Source organism: Gallinula chloropus (genome assembly GCF_964237585.1).
Source record: "Gallinula chloropus genome assembly, chromosome: 4".
Lineage (NCBI taxonomy): Eukaryota > Metazoa > Chordata > Aves > Gruiformes > Rallidae > Gallinula > Gallinula chloropus.
The window spans coordinates 18,962,347-18,979,607 of record NC_140088.1 but is presented as its reverse complement, the minus strand read 5'-3'; the positions used below and the strand labels follow the sequence as shown (position 1 = coordinate 18,979,607).

The window sequence follows — 17,261 nt, the reverse complement described above, 5'->3', positions numbered from 1 at the left end:
ATTAAAATAACCTCAATAGCTGATTGATTTATGTGGGACTTTTTGGTGTGGGGCTCTGAAATATTCTTTGATTTCCCAAGACAAAATACTGGTCCTGTTCAAATACCAGTTGCATTCTGGAAATTGCTGGGTCCCCCATCCTGGGCTTCTGCATCTTGTGTCTGCTGTCACAGTGTAGTGTTTGGATGCCTTTTAGTAGAAAGCAATCTTTTGCATCATCTTTCATAAAAGGCGTATCCCAAATCAATAAAACATCATGTGTACAATTGAAGTAGACTGCCTTAGCCAATGAGGAGACCCTGTTAAATGCTTGCTTATAGACTGGAAAGACTGACTTGTTGATTTAAAAGTTTGCTGTGCGCAGCATGTACTCCTGGGCAATTATTTATCTGGGCTAAGACAACATTTTTCAAGCAATTATTTTTCTAGGCCAAGTTAAAATTTGGCTTTCCTGTTTGATTCTTCCTCTTTCCCCACCTCTCAAGAGAATAAATGTTTGTTACTTTTTTCAAAATTCATTGTAGAACTGGACATCTGAAATCATTAGTCACCCTTGAAAGATCAGCTACCACGTTTGAACTACAGTCAGAGAAAATTCCAGGTTTGAGCTTGATCTAAGCTAACTGTGGCACTGATGGAGTACCCTGTGTCTCAGGGGACAACATGCTAATGTGCTGCCTGAGATGCCAAGTGGCAGCAGGCAGGTTGAATGTTCTTTGAAGAATATACAACTAACAAGCACATAGTAAATATGTATTAGGGCAACACTCTTTTATTTTAAATGATAAAATTTACAGTGGTTCTCTGTGCTAGTACTCTATGCTACGTTACTAAAAGCAATTAAAAGAACATTTTGGTGTACGGCACCATCTGAGGTACAAGCACCACACTTACAAGAATGACTTGGTTTGAAAAATTTTAATTTTCAATTAAGCTTGAAAGGACAAAGTGCAAAATTAACTAACTTGCAATTAATTTCAGTAGTAATTATGTAAAAATTTCCAGGCATATAGAAGATGAGAAGCGTGGCATAATTAGTTGTGGAGTTTTTTTACTGCTGTAATTACAATAATGAATATGCATGAGGTTGTTTGGGGAAGGTAAGCACAGCAAGCAATTCTATTTAATTAAACTTTTAGCTGGCTTAGTTATGGAGGCTGTTCTTTGTTTTCATCCCTTCAAAACTGCTGTAACACTCCCAAGCCTGGTTAGTTACACCCCAGAGAGAGTGAAAATTACTTTTCAGGATCTCTTGTGAGACCCCACTTGGAGTACTGTGTCCAGCTCTGGGGTCCCCAGTACAGGGCAGACCCAGAGCTGTTGAAGTGAATCCAGACGAGGACCATGAAGATGGTCGGGATCTGGAGCACCTCTCCTATGAAGACAGGCTGAGAGAGTTGGGCTTGTTCAGCCGGGAGATGAGAAGGCTCCAGGGAGACCAATTACAGCCTACAGGAAAGTGGGAGTGGGACTGTTCACCAGGAAGTGTAGTGAGAGGACAAGGGGGAATGGCTTCAAACTGAAAGAGGGGAGGTTTAGATTAGATAGCAGGAAGAAATTCTTTACTGTGAGGGCAGTGAGGCCCTGGCACAGGTTGCTCAGAGAGGCAGTGAAAGCCCCATCCCTGGAAGAGTACAAGGCCAGGCTGGATGGGGCTTTGGGCAACCTGGGCTACTGGAGGGTGTCCCTGCCCATGGCAGGGGGTTGGAACTAGGTCATCTTTGAGATGTCTTCCGACCCAAAGCGTTCTATGATAAGAGTACTGTAAAAGAAATAGTATAGTTACGTGCATCTGTACTATAAAGGAGTACTAGTAAATGGGGTTTTTTCTTCCTGTTTGAAATTAGGTAAACTCTTAACCTTCTTTTGTTTTAACAATGTTTTTAAAAATTTCTGCCTTTGTGTGTGTATGTGGAAACATGTCTCAGCTATTACAAAAGATGCTCCCTAGAAGATTTTCCCACATGGTACGGTTATTCCACAGCACATATTCTGTATGGTCACCCAGCTTTTGTTTAAGTATCGTCACAAAACATCACTTCATTTGTTTTATCTTAGAATCATAGAATGATCAGGGCTGGAAAGGACCTTAAAGATCATAACGTTCCAACCCCCTGCCATGGGCAGGGACACTTCTCACTACACCAGGCTGCTCAAGGCCCCACCCAACCTGGCCTTGAACACTTTCAAGTAGGAGGCATCCACCACTTCCCTAGGCAACCTGTTCCAGTGCCTCACCACCCTAATAGTGTAGAATTTCTTCCTAATATCTAAATCTAAACCTACCTCCTTCCTGTATATAACCATTTCCCCTTGTCCTGTCACTCCATGCCCTTCTAAGAAGTCCCTCCCCAGCTTGTAGGCTCCCTTCAGGTACTGGAAGGTCACTGAAAGATCTCCCTGGAGTCTTCTCCAGTCTTCTTTCTGTGAAGTGTATCATTACATTTGTCCTGCATCTGCTCCCTTTTACCCTTGTCCCCTTTAGTTCTGATTGGCCTACCAATCTAAAAATGAGTCACTGAGCTTAATTTTTATTACCCATACTTATTACAAATATTTCAATCACATACTTTCACAAGACTAAATAAATCCTACTTTTTTGTCTCTCTTGATAGTTAAGCCCCGTTTCTCCATTTATCATCTTTGTTTCTCATGCTGTACTCTCATCAACCTTATTCTGTCAATCTTCAAATAAGCTGGCCAAAATAGGAGGCCAGCGTTCAAATGTGGTTTCATTGAGGTTTTGTAGAATCATGCAACAATGTGTTATCCTTTGCTAGTGATAAGCCAGTTTTCTATTAACCTTCTTTACCACTGGTATGCATTAGAGCAAGATTCTGTCAATAAAAGCTCATTTTGATGTGACACATTAGCTAATTCAGTGCCTTTTAAACTATTCTTAGCTGTACTAATCATTATTTGCCTCCAGTCATTCTGTGCAGAATGTGAACTGTAAGTATGCTACAAAAAAATCTCTTTATTTGTCCTTGCATACAGTAATTATCTTGACATAGCAATTAATAATTATGATTCTTGCATCTTACTACAAATTTTAATTTTTTTTCTTGTATACATGCTTTTCATAGAAAGAATTGCACAGTTCAGTCACTCAGCCAGAGTCAAAGGGAAAGTGTTTCCACAGTCTCTGTGGAAACAAAAAGCAAGCCTACCTCTTCAGCAAGAAAACGATCTGGCACTCACGTTCATTAGGCTGCATTTGTCAGTGCTGAATAAACAACCTTTCATCAAGTGCAGCAATTTTCCTTGTTCTGTAATTAAAGATATTTTTTGCTTAATTTATTTATATGAAAACTTGCTGAAGTGAGACCAAAATTTTTATAATGCATATTTCAAAAAGGTTCTGGATAAAGGCCCAGGTACTGTAATATCTTGATTTACTGTCTGAAATCTTATGCTGGGTCTGTCTAAAGAGGAAAGCTATCCAAGTTTCCTTTACACATTAGAGGAGGAGATGAGCTGCTCCTTTCTTTATGAATGCAAGATTAGCTTTGAAGGCTTGTAAAATCTACAGATTTGTCAGTGAAGTATGAACTTCTACTGAACTTGGCAGTAGGATGGGATCATGCAATGATTGAGATAAAATTCTTTGAAAAAGAAATCTATCCTCATTGTTAGAGGATGGTTTTGGGGTGGGTGTTTTTCTGTTCATCTGAAGAAAGGCTTGGTGAAACTGATGCAGGTTTTTCAGCTCGCTTGGAGAAGTAACCCAAAGCCAGCATGTACAGTCAGGACTATCAGAGGCCTCAGGGTACCTCCAAGATGCATCCAGACCACTGTTAGCTCGAGGCAATATATTTTAGTGCTTCATTATCCTTCCCACTTGGGCAAGCTGCATCTAATACCAGAGCCTCACACATGGCATAGGAAGTTGATAGTAAGTTGTTGCATTGATTTGGGGGTAAGTGGTTCAGATTTAACCTGGCTAATACTTACTTAAATTTTGATGGAGTTTTGATATTTTGCAAAAAAAAATTGGGAAACTCTCATGAGGACATGAAGAGATGATAGTCCCTATGATAAAGCCTTCAGAGCAGGAAGGGTAACATGAATCCTAAAGGCGCAGAGCCATGTGGTGCTACTACCAGTCACTCAAAAGCAGCAGCTCTAATCAATTAGATGTATGAAATACAGCTGTGATCTCTCATGTTAGTTGTTTGGTATACTTCCCTGCAGGATTTTAAGTACTGATTTTATATTGTTAGAGCAGGAATTGTTTTGATTCTCTTTCATTTCAAACTTAACTATTTGAAAATATTAAAAGCTTCCTTGCAATGTTTTCTTCAGCCTAAACAACCCGATTCTTACAACCTTTCTTAGTAGGTAGTGTCTTATGGACATCTGCTAATTCATGTTCTTCACCATGCTCTGATTCATGTGTGGTGTCCTGAGCAGACACGTTGCTAGGGACAGGTACTACTGGGCTTGTGTTTTTCACTGCCAGTTAACAGCCTGTTCTGTGCTGACACCTGACTACACCTGATCCTGACCATCTCTGCTATTTTCTGGTCATTTTTAATTTTAATCTTGTCTAGCAGGATGCTTTTGTTGCCTAAGAGCAAGCTGAAAAAGAAAACTATTGTCTCTCTCATTCCTGGAGTTACTGAATAGTATCGGATTCCGAGCGGAGCCCTTTGGGGCTTCCTGAAAACCTTTCCATTTGGTAATGAACCACAGGCAGCCACAGCATTTCAGTGGTTTCCTCCCACTCCCTGTTTTCAGTGTCTCATTTTCTGATCAAGTGAGGTTATTTTTTTTTACCAGAGGAGGAAAAGCACAGGTTTATATTTTTCCTGGTGTTAATGCCTTCTAGATGCTCGTCAGTGTACACAAACGGGACATCAGCTTTCAAGTGCAGCTTTTTCCCCTGTTTTTCCTTTCTGCTTGAGTTGTCTTTTTTATTTATTTTTTTCCCTTCCCTTTGCTTGCTTGACTGTTGGGGTTTTGGGGTTTGGTTTTGTTTTAATTTGTCCACCCTTTCTCCAGCATTAGATACCCTGTGTCTCATGATCAGGAAGGCCAAACAGGGCTGTGCAGTAGCTACGTTCACAACCACTTGTTGCCATCTTTGCTGCTTTGGTTAATGCTTTATTTTTTTTTTTACAGTATTAAAGATTTAGAGTTTGATTTTCAAGCGAGTATGATGTTTGCTTTGACTTTCCTGAAGGTGTAACTTAGGCTACTGTTTGGCAAGACTTTTAGTTTGCACTGAGTTTACAGAACTGGTAGCCAGACAGAAACATTAGTTTGTATGTCAAACAATTGCAATGCAAAGTCAGGATAACATTAAGAAGCACAACATCTCATGATGGAACTTCACACAGGTGCTTTCTCCAATGGAACCAAGCACTGAGCTCCATCTTGGTTTGAATCTATCCAAGTCCTCTCAGTCGCTGTGGTCTTGCTGTCCTCTCCAGTCTTCCTTTGCTTCCTAGAGGCGGACAGGGCAGCCTCCAGTGCTGCTAGGATGTGCTTGCTAGGATGGATTTGTCACCTGTTTCCTCTGTTGCATCCTGGAAGCAGTCAGTGAAGGAGCATTGGGTAGGTGTGAAGGGATTAGGTCTCTGCTTTCTGGATTGATTCTTTTTTTACTCAAGATCACAACCTGCTAATAGTTTCGAAATCATTGGGATATTAGGATATTGTTTTGAACAAGTGAAGCTGTGTGGACTGTGTATCTTAAAATGTCTCTTCCTCTTCACAACTCTAGGGAAAAAAAAAAGGAATAATAATAATATCAATACATATAAAGTGCAGGGTGTGGAATTTGTGATGACTCTTTTTCAAAAAGCAGAGCCATTAAAATACACTCCTTGAATGATTAAACAGAATTTAAAAGCTGATTAAAACTTTACTTTACAGCGTATCAAAATCACACTTAAGCAGTATCCTTTGCAAAGTATAGCTGACTCTGCAGGCTATGTAAACCCTCCACCACATCTTTTCAAGCCTTGTTATGCTTTTTGTGCCATTTGTCTGTACCACTAAGGCAGAATTTAGGGAGAAGTTAATGTGCACATTCTAGCTAAACAGTATGTGTCTCTTCCCATCAGCCTCCAGAATAAATGCAGTTCATCTGTCCGTCCTGTCCAGCATCCCATGGTCCGCTTTTTCCAGAGATTCTATTGAAATAACATGCATTTTTGCAGGCATGTAGATCAGCCAAGATAAATTGGTTTTGCAGAGTGGTGGTATGTAGTTTCATAGTTGATAGATGATGAAACCACAAGCACTTCATTCACTGATTTTCATTTTAATTAGTTTACTTCTTGTTTGGAGTTGGGTGTTTTTTTTTTCCTCCAAGATATTAAAATGATTCCAAGCAGAGCATGTCATGGAAACTAGGATTGTAAACTCTCAGGGTCAGACTGGAATAGCAAAGGCAAAGCCACCTGTGGACTTTGACAAATCATTTTTTCTTCATACTTTAGACTTGACACTGCTTAAGACCTTTCAAAATCAATCAAGGTAGATCAATGGAGCATGCTTCTGTGCTAGCAGGGAGCTGATACAATGTTCAGGATCTTGCCTACCTCAGATCTCTGTTATTCCAATTAACCATTGCAGAAGACAGGATGGTGGGCTGACATGCAAATTGGCTAGTCTTCCCAAGGGTGTTTGGTAGCACATATACCTGTTATACCGTTAGTTAGTTACTCTAGACTTCTCATAACATTTTATGACAATTAAGGAAGTGAAGGTAAAGCTGAATTCTGCTTGGGTCTTCATGGTTGAATTTCATGTTTCTCTTAACTTTTCCACTACCTTGGAAGTTTTAACTTTAGAGAGTGCACAGTGCTGCTCATTAATTGCACACAGTGGACTACACGGCAACCGGAGACACAAAATCCAGACTTTTCCTGCAGTTGGGGAGTATTGTTTGTGATTTGAACAAGGTGAGACTGGAATATCTCTTGGGAGATGAGGGGGAAGGAGCAGGCTGTGGTACAACATCAATGGCTGTTACCTCCAATTTACGCACAGTACTTGCACGGGAGCTAGAGCCTGGGACACTGATAATTGTCACAGGCCTTGACAAGAGCACCAAGAGCAATTTTATGCAATGAAAACAATATTTTTTCTTTCTTTGAAGCATGTTCTTGCTTTATCCAATAAAGAGCTTTTTATTCTTGCTGATATTTGAGATCTTTGTTCTGCAGAACAGGTTTAATGTGGTGACTGGGAGGAGGACGATAGTAGTAGAAGGCCCTAGAACTTGTGGTGCATCACGTTCTTGCTGACAGGCATCTTCCTGTCATAAAATGCTATGTGTGTAGTAACTAACTTCCTGGCAGGCTCCTTGATGGTGACCTTCCATTTTCAAAGGAGAAAGAGGAGACAGACGGAAGTAACTGAACCCTCAATTTAGAGAGGAGGACTTTATTAGGAGAAAGTTCATCCTGTTTATGTTCTACCCCTGCTTTTGGGCATAGTTTCTGTAGTGTCTGTGAATTAATCACATTATACCACTAGCCTTTTGGTCTATCATGTGTCCAAGAAGTGCTGTTTAGATCAGTGTCAGAATGCTCCTGAATTGCGTTTCAGTAACACTTTAATTTCCTCCCTGGCTTTCATCCAGCTGCCAAGCCTGGACCTTTTGTTTCTGTGCTTGATGGCAGATTTTGGCTTTGCAGGTTTTTACATTGCTGCCAAGTTAATTTTAGAACTTTGGTTGCCATGGCTACTGCTAAGTATTTCTTAGTTGTCTACTTATTTGCTCAGTTTGCTGCTTGCTTTTTTTTTTTTTTGGCTTTTTCACTTTTTTTACATTTAAACTACAATGTCTGAAGTGCACTGAATATTTATCCTTCCCCGCAGGAGATAAAAAAGAGGGCATGTGAGAGGTGAGGCTCTTGATCTTCAGTCTGATGACTCAGCTGCTCTTTCAGCAGCTGCAGAGATTTGAAAGCACTGCTCATGTAAACGTGGTCAGGATGAGGGATTTATGTCTGGGGAGGAAGGCACACATAACACTCATTCTGATACTCTGAATGAGATGTGCTGAGACCACTACTAATTCTGCTGACTAATAATGTATTGAGGTTTATCTGTGTCTTCCTGGCTAGTTGTATAGACTTATAAATATATAATGTTCCAAGACTTATGCTTAGCTTTAACTTCTTTGGATCAGTAGCCATTCTCTTGCTCGGAGCCTGTACAGTACATTGTGCAGAGAAATTCTATTAGTAGAGCATCACAGTGCTACATTAATACCAATAATGATTAAGTAAAAATATATGGATGGATAAGAAGTTGTCTATATCAAGATGTCCTACTCTACTCTGTCTGTTTAAACAATCTCTTCAGTCATCTGAAAAAAATAGGAAGACAAAGCACCCAGACTGATGATTAATATTTGAAACATGATTTTGAGGAAAATGTAGTCCTTGTCAGTGCAGAAGAGCTTGGAAGAATGTCCTGAGAGCTTGAGAACATGATTATTTAGGGTTTTTTAGGTGGGATAGCAGGGCAAGGAGTCAGGCAGAGGTGGAGAAAATAACCTGACAGGCAACTTCTGGAGCTTGGAATAGAATCATAGAATTCTAGAATCTCTTGAGTGATTGACTCCAACCACACAGCCTAACCCTGCCTAGTCCACTTCTAGACCATGTCCTCAAGCACAACATCTGTATGCCTTTTAAAATACCTCCAGGGATGGTGACTCCACCACTTCCCTGGGCAGCCTGTTCCCATACTTGACTAACCTTTCAGTAAAGAGATTCTTCCCGATATCTAACCTAAATCTCCCCTGGTGCAATTTGAAACCATTTCTTCTAGTCCTATCTCATGTTATCTGAGAGATGAGACTGACCCCCACTTCTCTACACCCTCCTTGCAGGTACTTGTAGAGACCAATAAGGTCTCCCCTCAGCCTTCTTTTCTTATGGCTAAAAAGCCCCAGTTCCCTCAGCCGCTCCTCACAGGACTTGTGCTCCAAACCCTTCATCAGCTTTGTTGCCATAGAGCCGCCCTCTGCTCCAGCTTCTTAGCTCGAGGGCTCTGCTGGCTGCTAGTAGTTCTGGTCCATGGGTATTAGTGACACTTGTGATTAGCATGGGGTGAAACACAGAATAACCTGGTGGCATTTTAAGCCAGGACATCTGTACAGATCGGTCTTGTCTGTATACGAGGCCATCACTGTTGTAGACGTACCTGGAAGGAGCTTGGGGTTTCATCCTGCTGCTTTCCCAGAAATCTTATCCACTTACCAAGTACCTGGTAAGCAAAGATGTAATCACATTGTATCATACTGTATTACTTTGGCCAGTTCCCATGATAAGGTCTGTTCAGTATGTGTAACAAGCCTATTAACAAATCTGTCCTGTGCCTGAAATAGACAAAGCCAGAACAGGGCAGGAATGCTCCTTTGAATGCAGTTGAAAACAAATCCTTGTCTTAAATGTCTAAGGGAAGTATGAAGCTGTTTGGGGAAGGGAGCAAATGGTAACGAAGTCAAGGTGCTGTGCTGTCAGGGAAAGATCATGTTTGTAGCCTGGAGAAGGGCAGTAGGGAATAAAGATAACTGGGCTAGCAAGCACAGCACTGGAGTAAAGAATACACAGAAAGTTCAGTGCACAAAATGTACATAAGACTTGTTTTAGTGGGACATAAAATCATCAAGCGTGGGGAATTTGAGAGCTTTTGGAGACTTATCTGGATGCCCTAGGAACTCCTAGCATAAAAAGTAAATAATCATAGAATCATAATGTGCAGAAGCTCTGCCTGTCTGTATTTGATTTTTGTTGTCTTTAACCTTCCAGGCTGCAGCTCTGCTCTTTAACCAGTTGGAATTTAAATGTGTTGTTACAGTAGTGTCTTTGTGACTTGTGCTCATTAAGGCTACAGATGTCTGCTCAGATTATGTATTTCAAAAGCTTTTTCTCTGATGAACTGTGAAAAGCCAGGTTTGAGCACGGGATTGTGAAAGATAATAGTCCCTCATCCCTTTGTCTGGCAGACTTAATGCAGTTGCTCTCTGAGTATAACCCCTTAATGTTTCCTTTATCAGTCTTTTCCTCAATTATTCACAAAGCTTTTTATACTCCAAAAATGTCTAATTTGCAAATTCAGCATTTCCCAGGTAATAAGGTTTAATGCAGTAATAGAAGTGGCATTGATAAACTGTTTATACGTGTTGTGATTAGAAAACAAATCTTCTTAAGGGTCGGGACACAAAAGAATAAATACTCTATGAATTTAAGCTAAATCAGTTTACCCATCTCACCTATTTTGTGAATTTACATTTAGTAGCAGAGCAGGCAGAAGTTTTTTAACCTGCTTGTGCCCATCTTTCCCTTCCACACCTGGCTCCCAGAAAAAACAGAACGTTACCCAGCAGTTACCAAGAAGTAACTTGTTTCAACATGGACAAATATATAGTAAAAAATGATGTAAAAAGTCTGGTTTATACAAAACTGTCTCATAGTTCTGCTACTTTTAGCTGTGCTGTAGAGCAGCTTTCTTGCTGGAACATTGTTTGGAAGATGGTTAAGAGCAGTTCATTTCTTCTCCTTAAATGGGAAGTGTCCTCTCAAGGGCTACAAGCCAAGCTGTGCTGATATGAGCAGGTAATGTCACTTCCATCTTTCGCTGGTTCGGAATCACTTTGCTAGAAAAGGGAAGTTAGATGCATGTTGGTCTTTCTTGGTTTAAACAACAATACGGCAGAGGTTGAATACCACTGGATTTCACTTGTGTGTTTTGCTGAGAGTCGTGTCATCTTGGCCTGGAAAACGCAGCTGTGAGAATAAGGTGGTTGTGCTGGTGGAAGAAGGCTTTGTTTCAATGATAGCTGAATCTTCCTAGGCAGAACTCCATCTGGGAGGTATGGTGCTCTCTCTGTCTTTTCTTGTAAAGATATAAAGGCTCTGCGTGCTTAGGGAGCTGGATTCTTTACATGGGGGGAGGGAGAGACTGTTTTTGCATTGCCCAGGGCACAAGAAACAACACTTGAGAGATAGAGCAGATTCTTTCCTCTTTACAGGATTTATGTCCTCTGTGCAGCTCTGTATTAGAGACAGGCAAGCTGGAACTAGTTGAGGCGATGTGGATACTAATTGTAATCCCAAAAGCAATACTGCTGTGTTGGCTGGTTCAAAAGCTGCACAGATAGCACTGCCAACAGCAGCGCCTTCATGGCTTCTGGCTCAGAGATTCTTCTCCCTAGTGACTAGCGATAGTACAGGAGGTAATAGTCTCAAGTGGCACCAGATCAGATAGTAGGAAAAATCTCTTCATTGAGAGAGTGGTGAAGCATTGGAACGGGCTGACCCAAGAGGTGGTGGAGTCGCTGTGGGGGTGTTTAAAAGTAGATGAAGTGCTTTGGGCCATGGTTTAGTGCTTTGGTGGTGTAGGGCTAACGGCTGGATTTGATGATCTTGAAGGCCTTTTCCGAGCTTGATGATTCTATCCCTAGAGACCAGTAGTCCCCAGTGTAAGCATGCCCTTAGATTGCTCTTGTTCTCAGAGATACAGTGAGCTAAATGGGAACAAAAGCAGCAGATCTAAAAGCCTGAAAAGGAAAAGAGAGTTACTGGTTGAGTTGCTAATGACGTTTCATTAGCCACAGTAATACCAAAGCTCTAAACTAGCATGTTAACTGCAAATTTACCTTAAAATCTCTGCAAGATCTGTGGGTGGTGGTTGTGTGAAAAGGATCATAAACCAGATAAAATAGATACTTTGTTTCAGGCTTTCCTAAAGCTATTCATCAGATCCCATCTGACTTTTGACAAAATATTTTTTCTTCAGCATTCTGGTTGATCTGTTTGGATTTATGGAAGCTTTTCCTGCAGGACCTAGGAGATGCTATCCTAAACAGATGGATAAAAGTCTTGAAAAGAAGCTGTTGTGTAATTCACTTCTTTCATTTTTCTTCCCTTTTAATAAGATGGAGATTATAAAGAGAAGGGACTGTGCTGCTGCCCAATGATCCCCCGGTAACTAATTAGGTCTCATCAGGCCTGCAAAGGCATCCTGCTCTCATTCTTATGCCAATGTGCTGTAACCAGTCAACCAGGTTGAATAGGAGTTTTAGTGGGATGTCATATTTACCTTCCTTGCACTGAGGAATTGCAGGTAGTGGTATTGATCTGTAGATCACTCCTCACAAATAAACTTGTTGATGATCTGCTTGTCACTACGTTCCCTATTCAGGCCCTTGTCTGTGATATGCGACACGAATTCATTTCTCAGCTGGTGAATTTAGGGAGTGTATTAAAGAAGCCACAGCAATGTGTGATGAGCTGTAATTACAATTACTAATGCATGCAAATCCCTTTCCTCCCTTCTGCTTTGATTTACGTTCTTCATGCAGACTTTGCTCACTTTGAGTGAGCAGAGACCCAGTGTTGACTGGTAAAAATGATTTCTGCGTTCTCTCCAGCACAGTTGTATGGCAAAATAAAATCAGTAAGGAGCCTTGCTGAGGTGTGATGGAAAGCATCAAGAAAACTGTGTGGCTTGCAGCTGGCCTGCATAGCTCTGTGGTTTCAGTGGCATCGTCAGTAAAACAGAATATTTAAGAGTGGCAGTTTTTGAGTAAATAGCAGGACCAAAAAGCCATTTTAGTTGATAAGTGGAAGATAGGAAGATTGTATGTTAAGATTTACTGTCCAAGCCTTCTGCAGTAGGAAATGAAGAATTTGGATGGATAGTCCTTATGTAATTGTGTGGATTTTAGAGGTCAAGGGGTTGCGTTTGTTTCAGCTTTTTATTCAACTCCTCGATTTTCTTGAGGTAGATGACTATCCTTTATCAGAATTTTTCTTTTTAGGCCATAAGGAGTTACAGCCTGCACAGAAATAGAAATTTTGCTAAATAAAAAACCCCCCAACTTTAGACTTTCACATCTCTTGCTGGTGTCCCACCTGCTAGGGTTTCATTGCTGGTTTTGCTATTGCAGCAGCCTTTCTACTTTTTAATTTTTTTCCTAGCAGGAGGTCTTGTCATCACAAACATCCAAATAATCACCCTTTAGTGAGCAGTTAAATATATTCACCACCACCACCCCTGCTCCCACTTACTTTGGGCTGTTAGATCCGGGAACATGGCATTTAGGAAACGGACTGCACTGCAAGTTATCCTTAAAAGTAAGGGTAAGGCCTTTCACATCTCTGATTCTAGTGCACGGCTCTGCCACCTACTACTGAGGTATCATGCTTATGCCTCAGAACTGGGTGTCTCACCTCTGGAAGCAAAACTTTGTGACCTATAGGTAGGGATGGGGGGGAGATTGTCCCATAAGAGTGCACATGCTTCCTCCTATGGTGTGTATTTTCCTCTTTCTCAGTTTGTCTCTCCCTAGTAGTTTATCTGCTGTCACTTATTCTGTGTGTGGATGGGCTTGAGTGGTAATCAGCCAATCTCTGACTTGCATGCCTATGGACATAAGCTAACTTTCCACAACCCAAAGAAAAAAGGAACATTTGCTCTTGTCACACAGTGTGTTAACAGAAAACGCAGCAGAGGTTAAGAGCCGTTCTGTACTGAAACATATCTCAGGCTTCCTTTTCCTTTTGTCTTGCAGAGGCAGGCAGTGGCCAAGATTACGTGACCTCAGAAAATCAGCTGCTTTACTACCCTAGCATTACCTACGCTATCATTGGTAGCTCTGTCATTTTCGTACTTGTGGTGGCCTTTCTTGCCCTAGTCCTGCATCACCAACGGAAGCGCAACAATCTCATGACCCTGCCGGTGCACCGATTGCAGCACCCTGTTCTGCTGTCGCGGTTGGTGGTCCTCGATCACCCACACCACTGCAGCGTCACCTACAACGTCAACAATGGGATCCAGTACATGTCCAACCAGTCCTACCACAGGCCAGTGGAACTGGACTCTCCACCATCCTATTCAGAGGCTGTGCTTGACCAAAGGTAGGTACAGGAGCTAATTCTGTGCTTGCCAAGGTTTCGTGCTGCTGGTTGCAGGTCTGTTAATCTGTTCTTCTGCTCACCCTTTATCCTTCTTGCTGCTTTAGACAGTGTTACAGTTGTATCACATGCGTAGGGCCAGATGTGAGTTCCTCTTATGTATGAAAAATTTTTGGTCCTCAGGTCCCCTTACTGTTACTAAAGCAACTTAAGACAAACTGAAGTCATGCTCTCTTAACATGTGTCATTGGTAGTAGAGATTTTGAGGACGGTAGGAGAATATAAAGATGATGATAGCCTGTGCTAGTCTGGAATCTAAACATGAAAACTGAATTTGGAGTTTTGCCAAAAAAACCAGCTAGGTTTTAGAAAATATTATTTATTTTAAAAAATTACTCTGGTCATATGTGATCAGAATATAAATGTAAGAGGTCTTCAATTCTTATGAAAAGAATCTGTATAGTCCCGCTGCTCTGCATAGAAGAACAGAACAGGGCTCTGAAATGCAAAGTGTTGTTCTCATTTCAAATAATTGAAAGTGCTTTGAAGTTTGGTGGGTGGGTGTTGTTCAGGGTATGATGTTTTTGTAATTATGACACTGGCTTTATTTGTAGACAATTAACCTTTGTTATAACTGCTGTTGTAAAGTCTTTGCAAACAAAACTCCTAGACTAACTTCTGTACATAAAAAGGGCATGGAACGACTCTAATGATCCAGATAGTCCACTGTCACCCTGTCAGTATTTTTAAGTACAAACCCTGGGATCTAAGAACAATAGTGTAAGTATTTACCTTCCTAATTTCTGCTGGATTTGGCAGCAGCTCTCTTGTCTGAATGTTGACATTCAGAACAATATTTAATTTAGTAGGGAGAAGTAAATGAGCAGATGTCCACATTGTAATCGCTTCTCACCTGAGCTGATACAAACCATCAGCAATTTCAGAGCTAATTGCATCCAGAATCTGTTAGCAATCTGCTAAACCCTTCAGTTCCTCTACTTGTTTACTGTCAAAACCACCTTCCTCTATGCCTACATAGCAGTTACTCTGCATGTGATATCATGGCAGCAATGGTGATTTGTTACATGGAGAATTGAGTTCTTTATTAGTAGACTGTAAGCCATTAATCTCAGTCACTTAAGGAGGTTTCCTTAGTGCTTTGTTGTGTTCACCTCCTCTTTGAGGGTAAGCTGAGATATGTTGGAAGTGCACACCCATGAAAACCGGAGTGTAGATTGTTAAGCAGAGTGTTACTAGTGATGTTGCATCTTGACCAGAAACCTTGGTGCCCAGTTGTGCCATGGATGCTTTGCAACAACCTCAGTCATGTAGGGATGTCTGTTTCAGATGATCTGATAGGTGTCATGGAAAAGCTAAGAAACAGTGTTTGTTATTTTCATACTTGGAAAACTACATACTTTCTCCTGTACAGCTGTTTTCAGTAACCTCTTACTGTGTTGTGTATCTTACAGCAGACCACCTTGGTTTGACCTGCCTCCACCACCTTACTGTTCTGAGTCTCCTAATCAGCCAGATCTTCCTCCTTACCGGTCTCGGACGGGAAGCTTGGTGAGCACAGACACCCCTGTGGCAGGAAGCCCTGTGGGCGCAGCTGGCAGCTGGACAAGAGACATCCATGACAGCATGGATGGACACAGAACTCTTCTTGAGAGGACAGTAGATCAAAGCGATTCTCTGATTTGCTGAGAGAAGCGTAACTGCTCCACTATTTGAGATTGACAGGAAGGTATTCACTCTTTCAAGTCTGTATGGGTTAATCTGCTGTAACTACTAAGTTTCAGAGGTACAAGTGCCTGAATGATGACTTGATTGGAATCCACACTAAGTTAATATTTGAATTCAGCATTTTGAGCTCATCAAAGACAGAGTCGAGAGAGTCAAACCTAAGAGTCACATCAGCTCTCCACAGCATTTCTGCGAGCAAGTTCCAGTTCAGATGAGTAAGAGAGATATCAGTGCTGTGTCAAAGAACTGATGTGATGTATTTCTTGGACTATTTACTGTATATGAACGCATATATGTGCATGTATAATATATACTGATGTTGCACACAAAAATATGCCAGAAGGACTCTGTTTTCATACTGTCCCCTGTCCTGTCAATATTCTTACTGCCTGGTGCCAGCTGGTGGTCACTGAAACATGAGAGGCAGTCTTACTACGTGGAGGTGTGGTGACCAATGCTAGCCCACTGGCAGGGCTGGAAGTGCAGAAAATGCCCTACTTGACCCTTCTCTTTGTGGCCTGGAACTTAATCACTGTGAATGTAATTTGCAAAGTTTGTGAGGATGCAACAACTCTCTAATTCAGCAAATGAGGTGGATTTTTTTTCCAGCTGCGAATATCTAGACCAAGTTTGCATGGGTTTTCTCAGGAACATCACAAATTGGCTTATCTGACAAACTTCAAAGCGAAGTCTGCAGTACAGAGGCACTGAAGCTTCTCAACAAACCAAACAAGGAAACAAACACCGAGCTGTTTCAGCTCAGTCTTGTAACATCAAAACCAGCCCCAGCAAATGCCCATCGTGGGAAGCTTTAACGTGAATGGCTTGTTTGTTACATTTGTACATTAACTGAAATTATATCTGGTCATATGCTGAAACGTGTTGGGCCCCGTCTACTGAGTGTATGTATACATCATGTTTGATACTCTCTGTGTGTACATAAGTAGTGTATTGCATAGGTTCGGTTCTGCTGCACCAGTAGAACTCTGCATTGTCAAAGTTTTACATACATTACTCTCATTGTTTTTTACAGTTTGCCATTGCTTGTGTTCATTTGACTGAAATTCTAACTTCTGCAAAAAAACCCAGAATTATTTGTGCCTGGTTTGTCCTGACTCATGCAGTGATCTCCTGTGAAGTGTCTTTCGGTGCAGTGTTGGATCAGCTGTGTAAAAGCATCTCAGAGGTAGAGGTATTCAGAGTGGCAAGAAGGAAAGTAAGGTGTGAATTCAGATGCCACTGCAGTGCTGTGCTTGGGCTCAGTGTGCAGAAAATGATGCAGTGTCTCCTTCTTGTCCAGAGGGAAACTGGCCTTGCAAAAATATTTGTATTTGCCCATCAGACATATTTCCCACTCCTTCCATGTAATGAACGGTGTCATTAAACAGACTTTGCTATTTAATGGAACTTAAGGAAGCTGGCTGCCCACACCTGCTTTCTTACTGCCCATCTTTCTAAGGTAATTTCTTTCAGCCCAAGGTTATATGCTCACAACCCAAGGATTTTTGAGCTTGAATGTAGGTAGGGCAACAGCTTGAGTTCATTCTCAGTTCTAACACATACACCCGAAACTTTAGTAGTATTTCTTTCATTTTCATCTCTGGAGTCTGTTGCCATCGTATGTAG

At 41.3% G+C, this 17,261-nt stretch overlaps 1 protein-coding gene across 1 annotated transcript in view; it reads left to right on the top strand.

Annotated features, from left to right (window-relative positions):
• Window positions 1-15,596, top strand: part of LDLRAD3 (low density lipoprotein receptor class A domain containing 3) — a gene marked incomplete at both ends in the record, with an annotated part of 99,810 nt that extends 84,214 nt beyond the window's left edge. The window contains 2 exons of the mRNA XM_084264231.1: window positions 13,547-13,892; window positions 15,362-15,596. Of these exons, the coding sequence (XP_084120357.1) occupies window positions 13,547-13,892; window positions 15,362-15,596 (581 nt within the window). The remainder of the gene's footprint in view (window positions 1-13,546; window positions 13,893-15,361) is intronic.
• Between the last annotated feature and the right edge of the window lie 1,665 nt (window positions 15,597-17,261).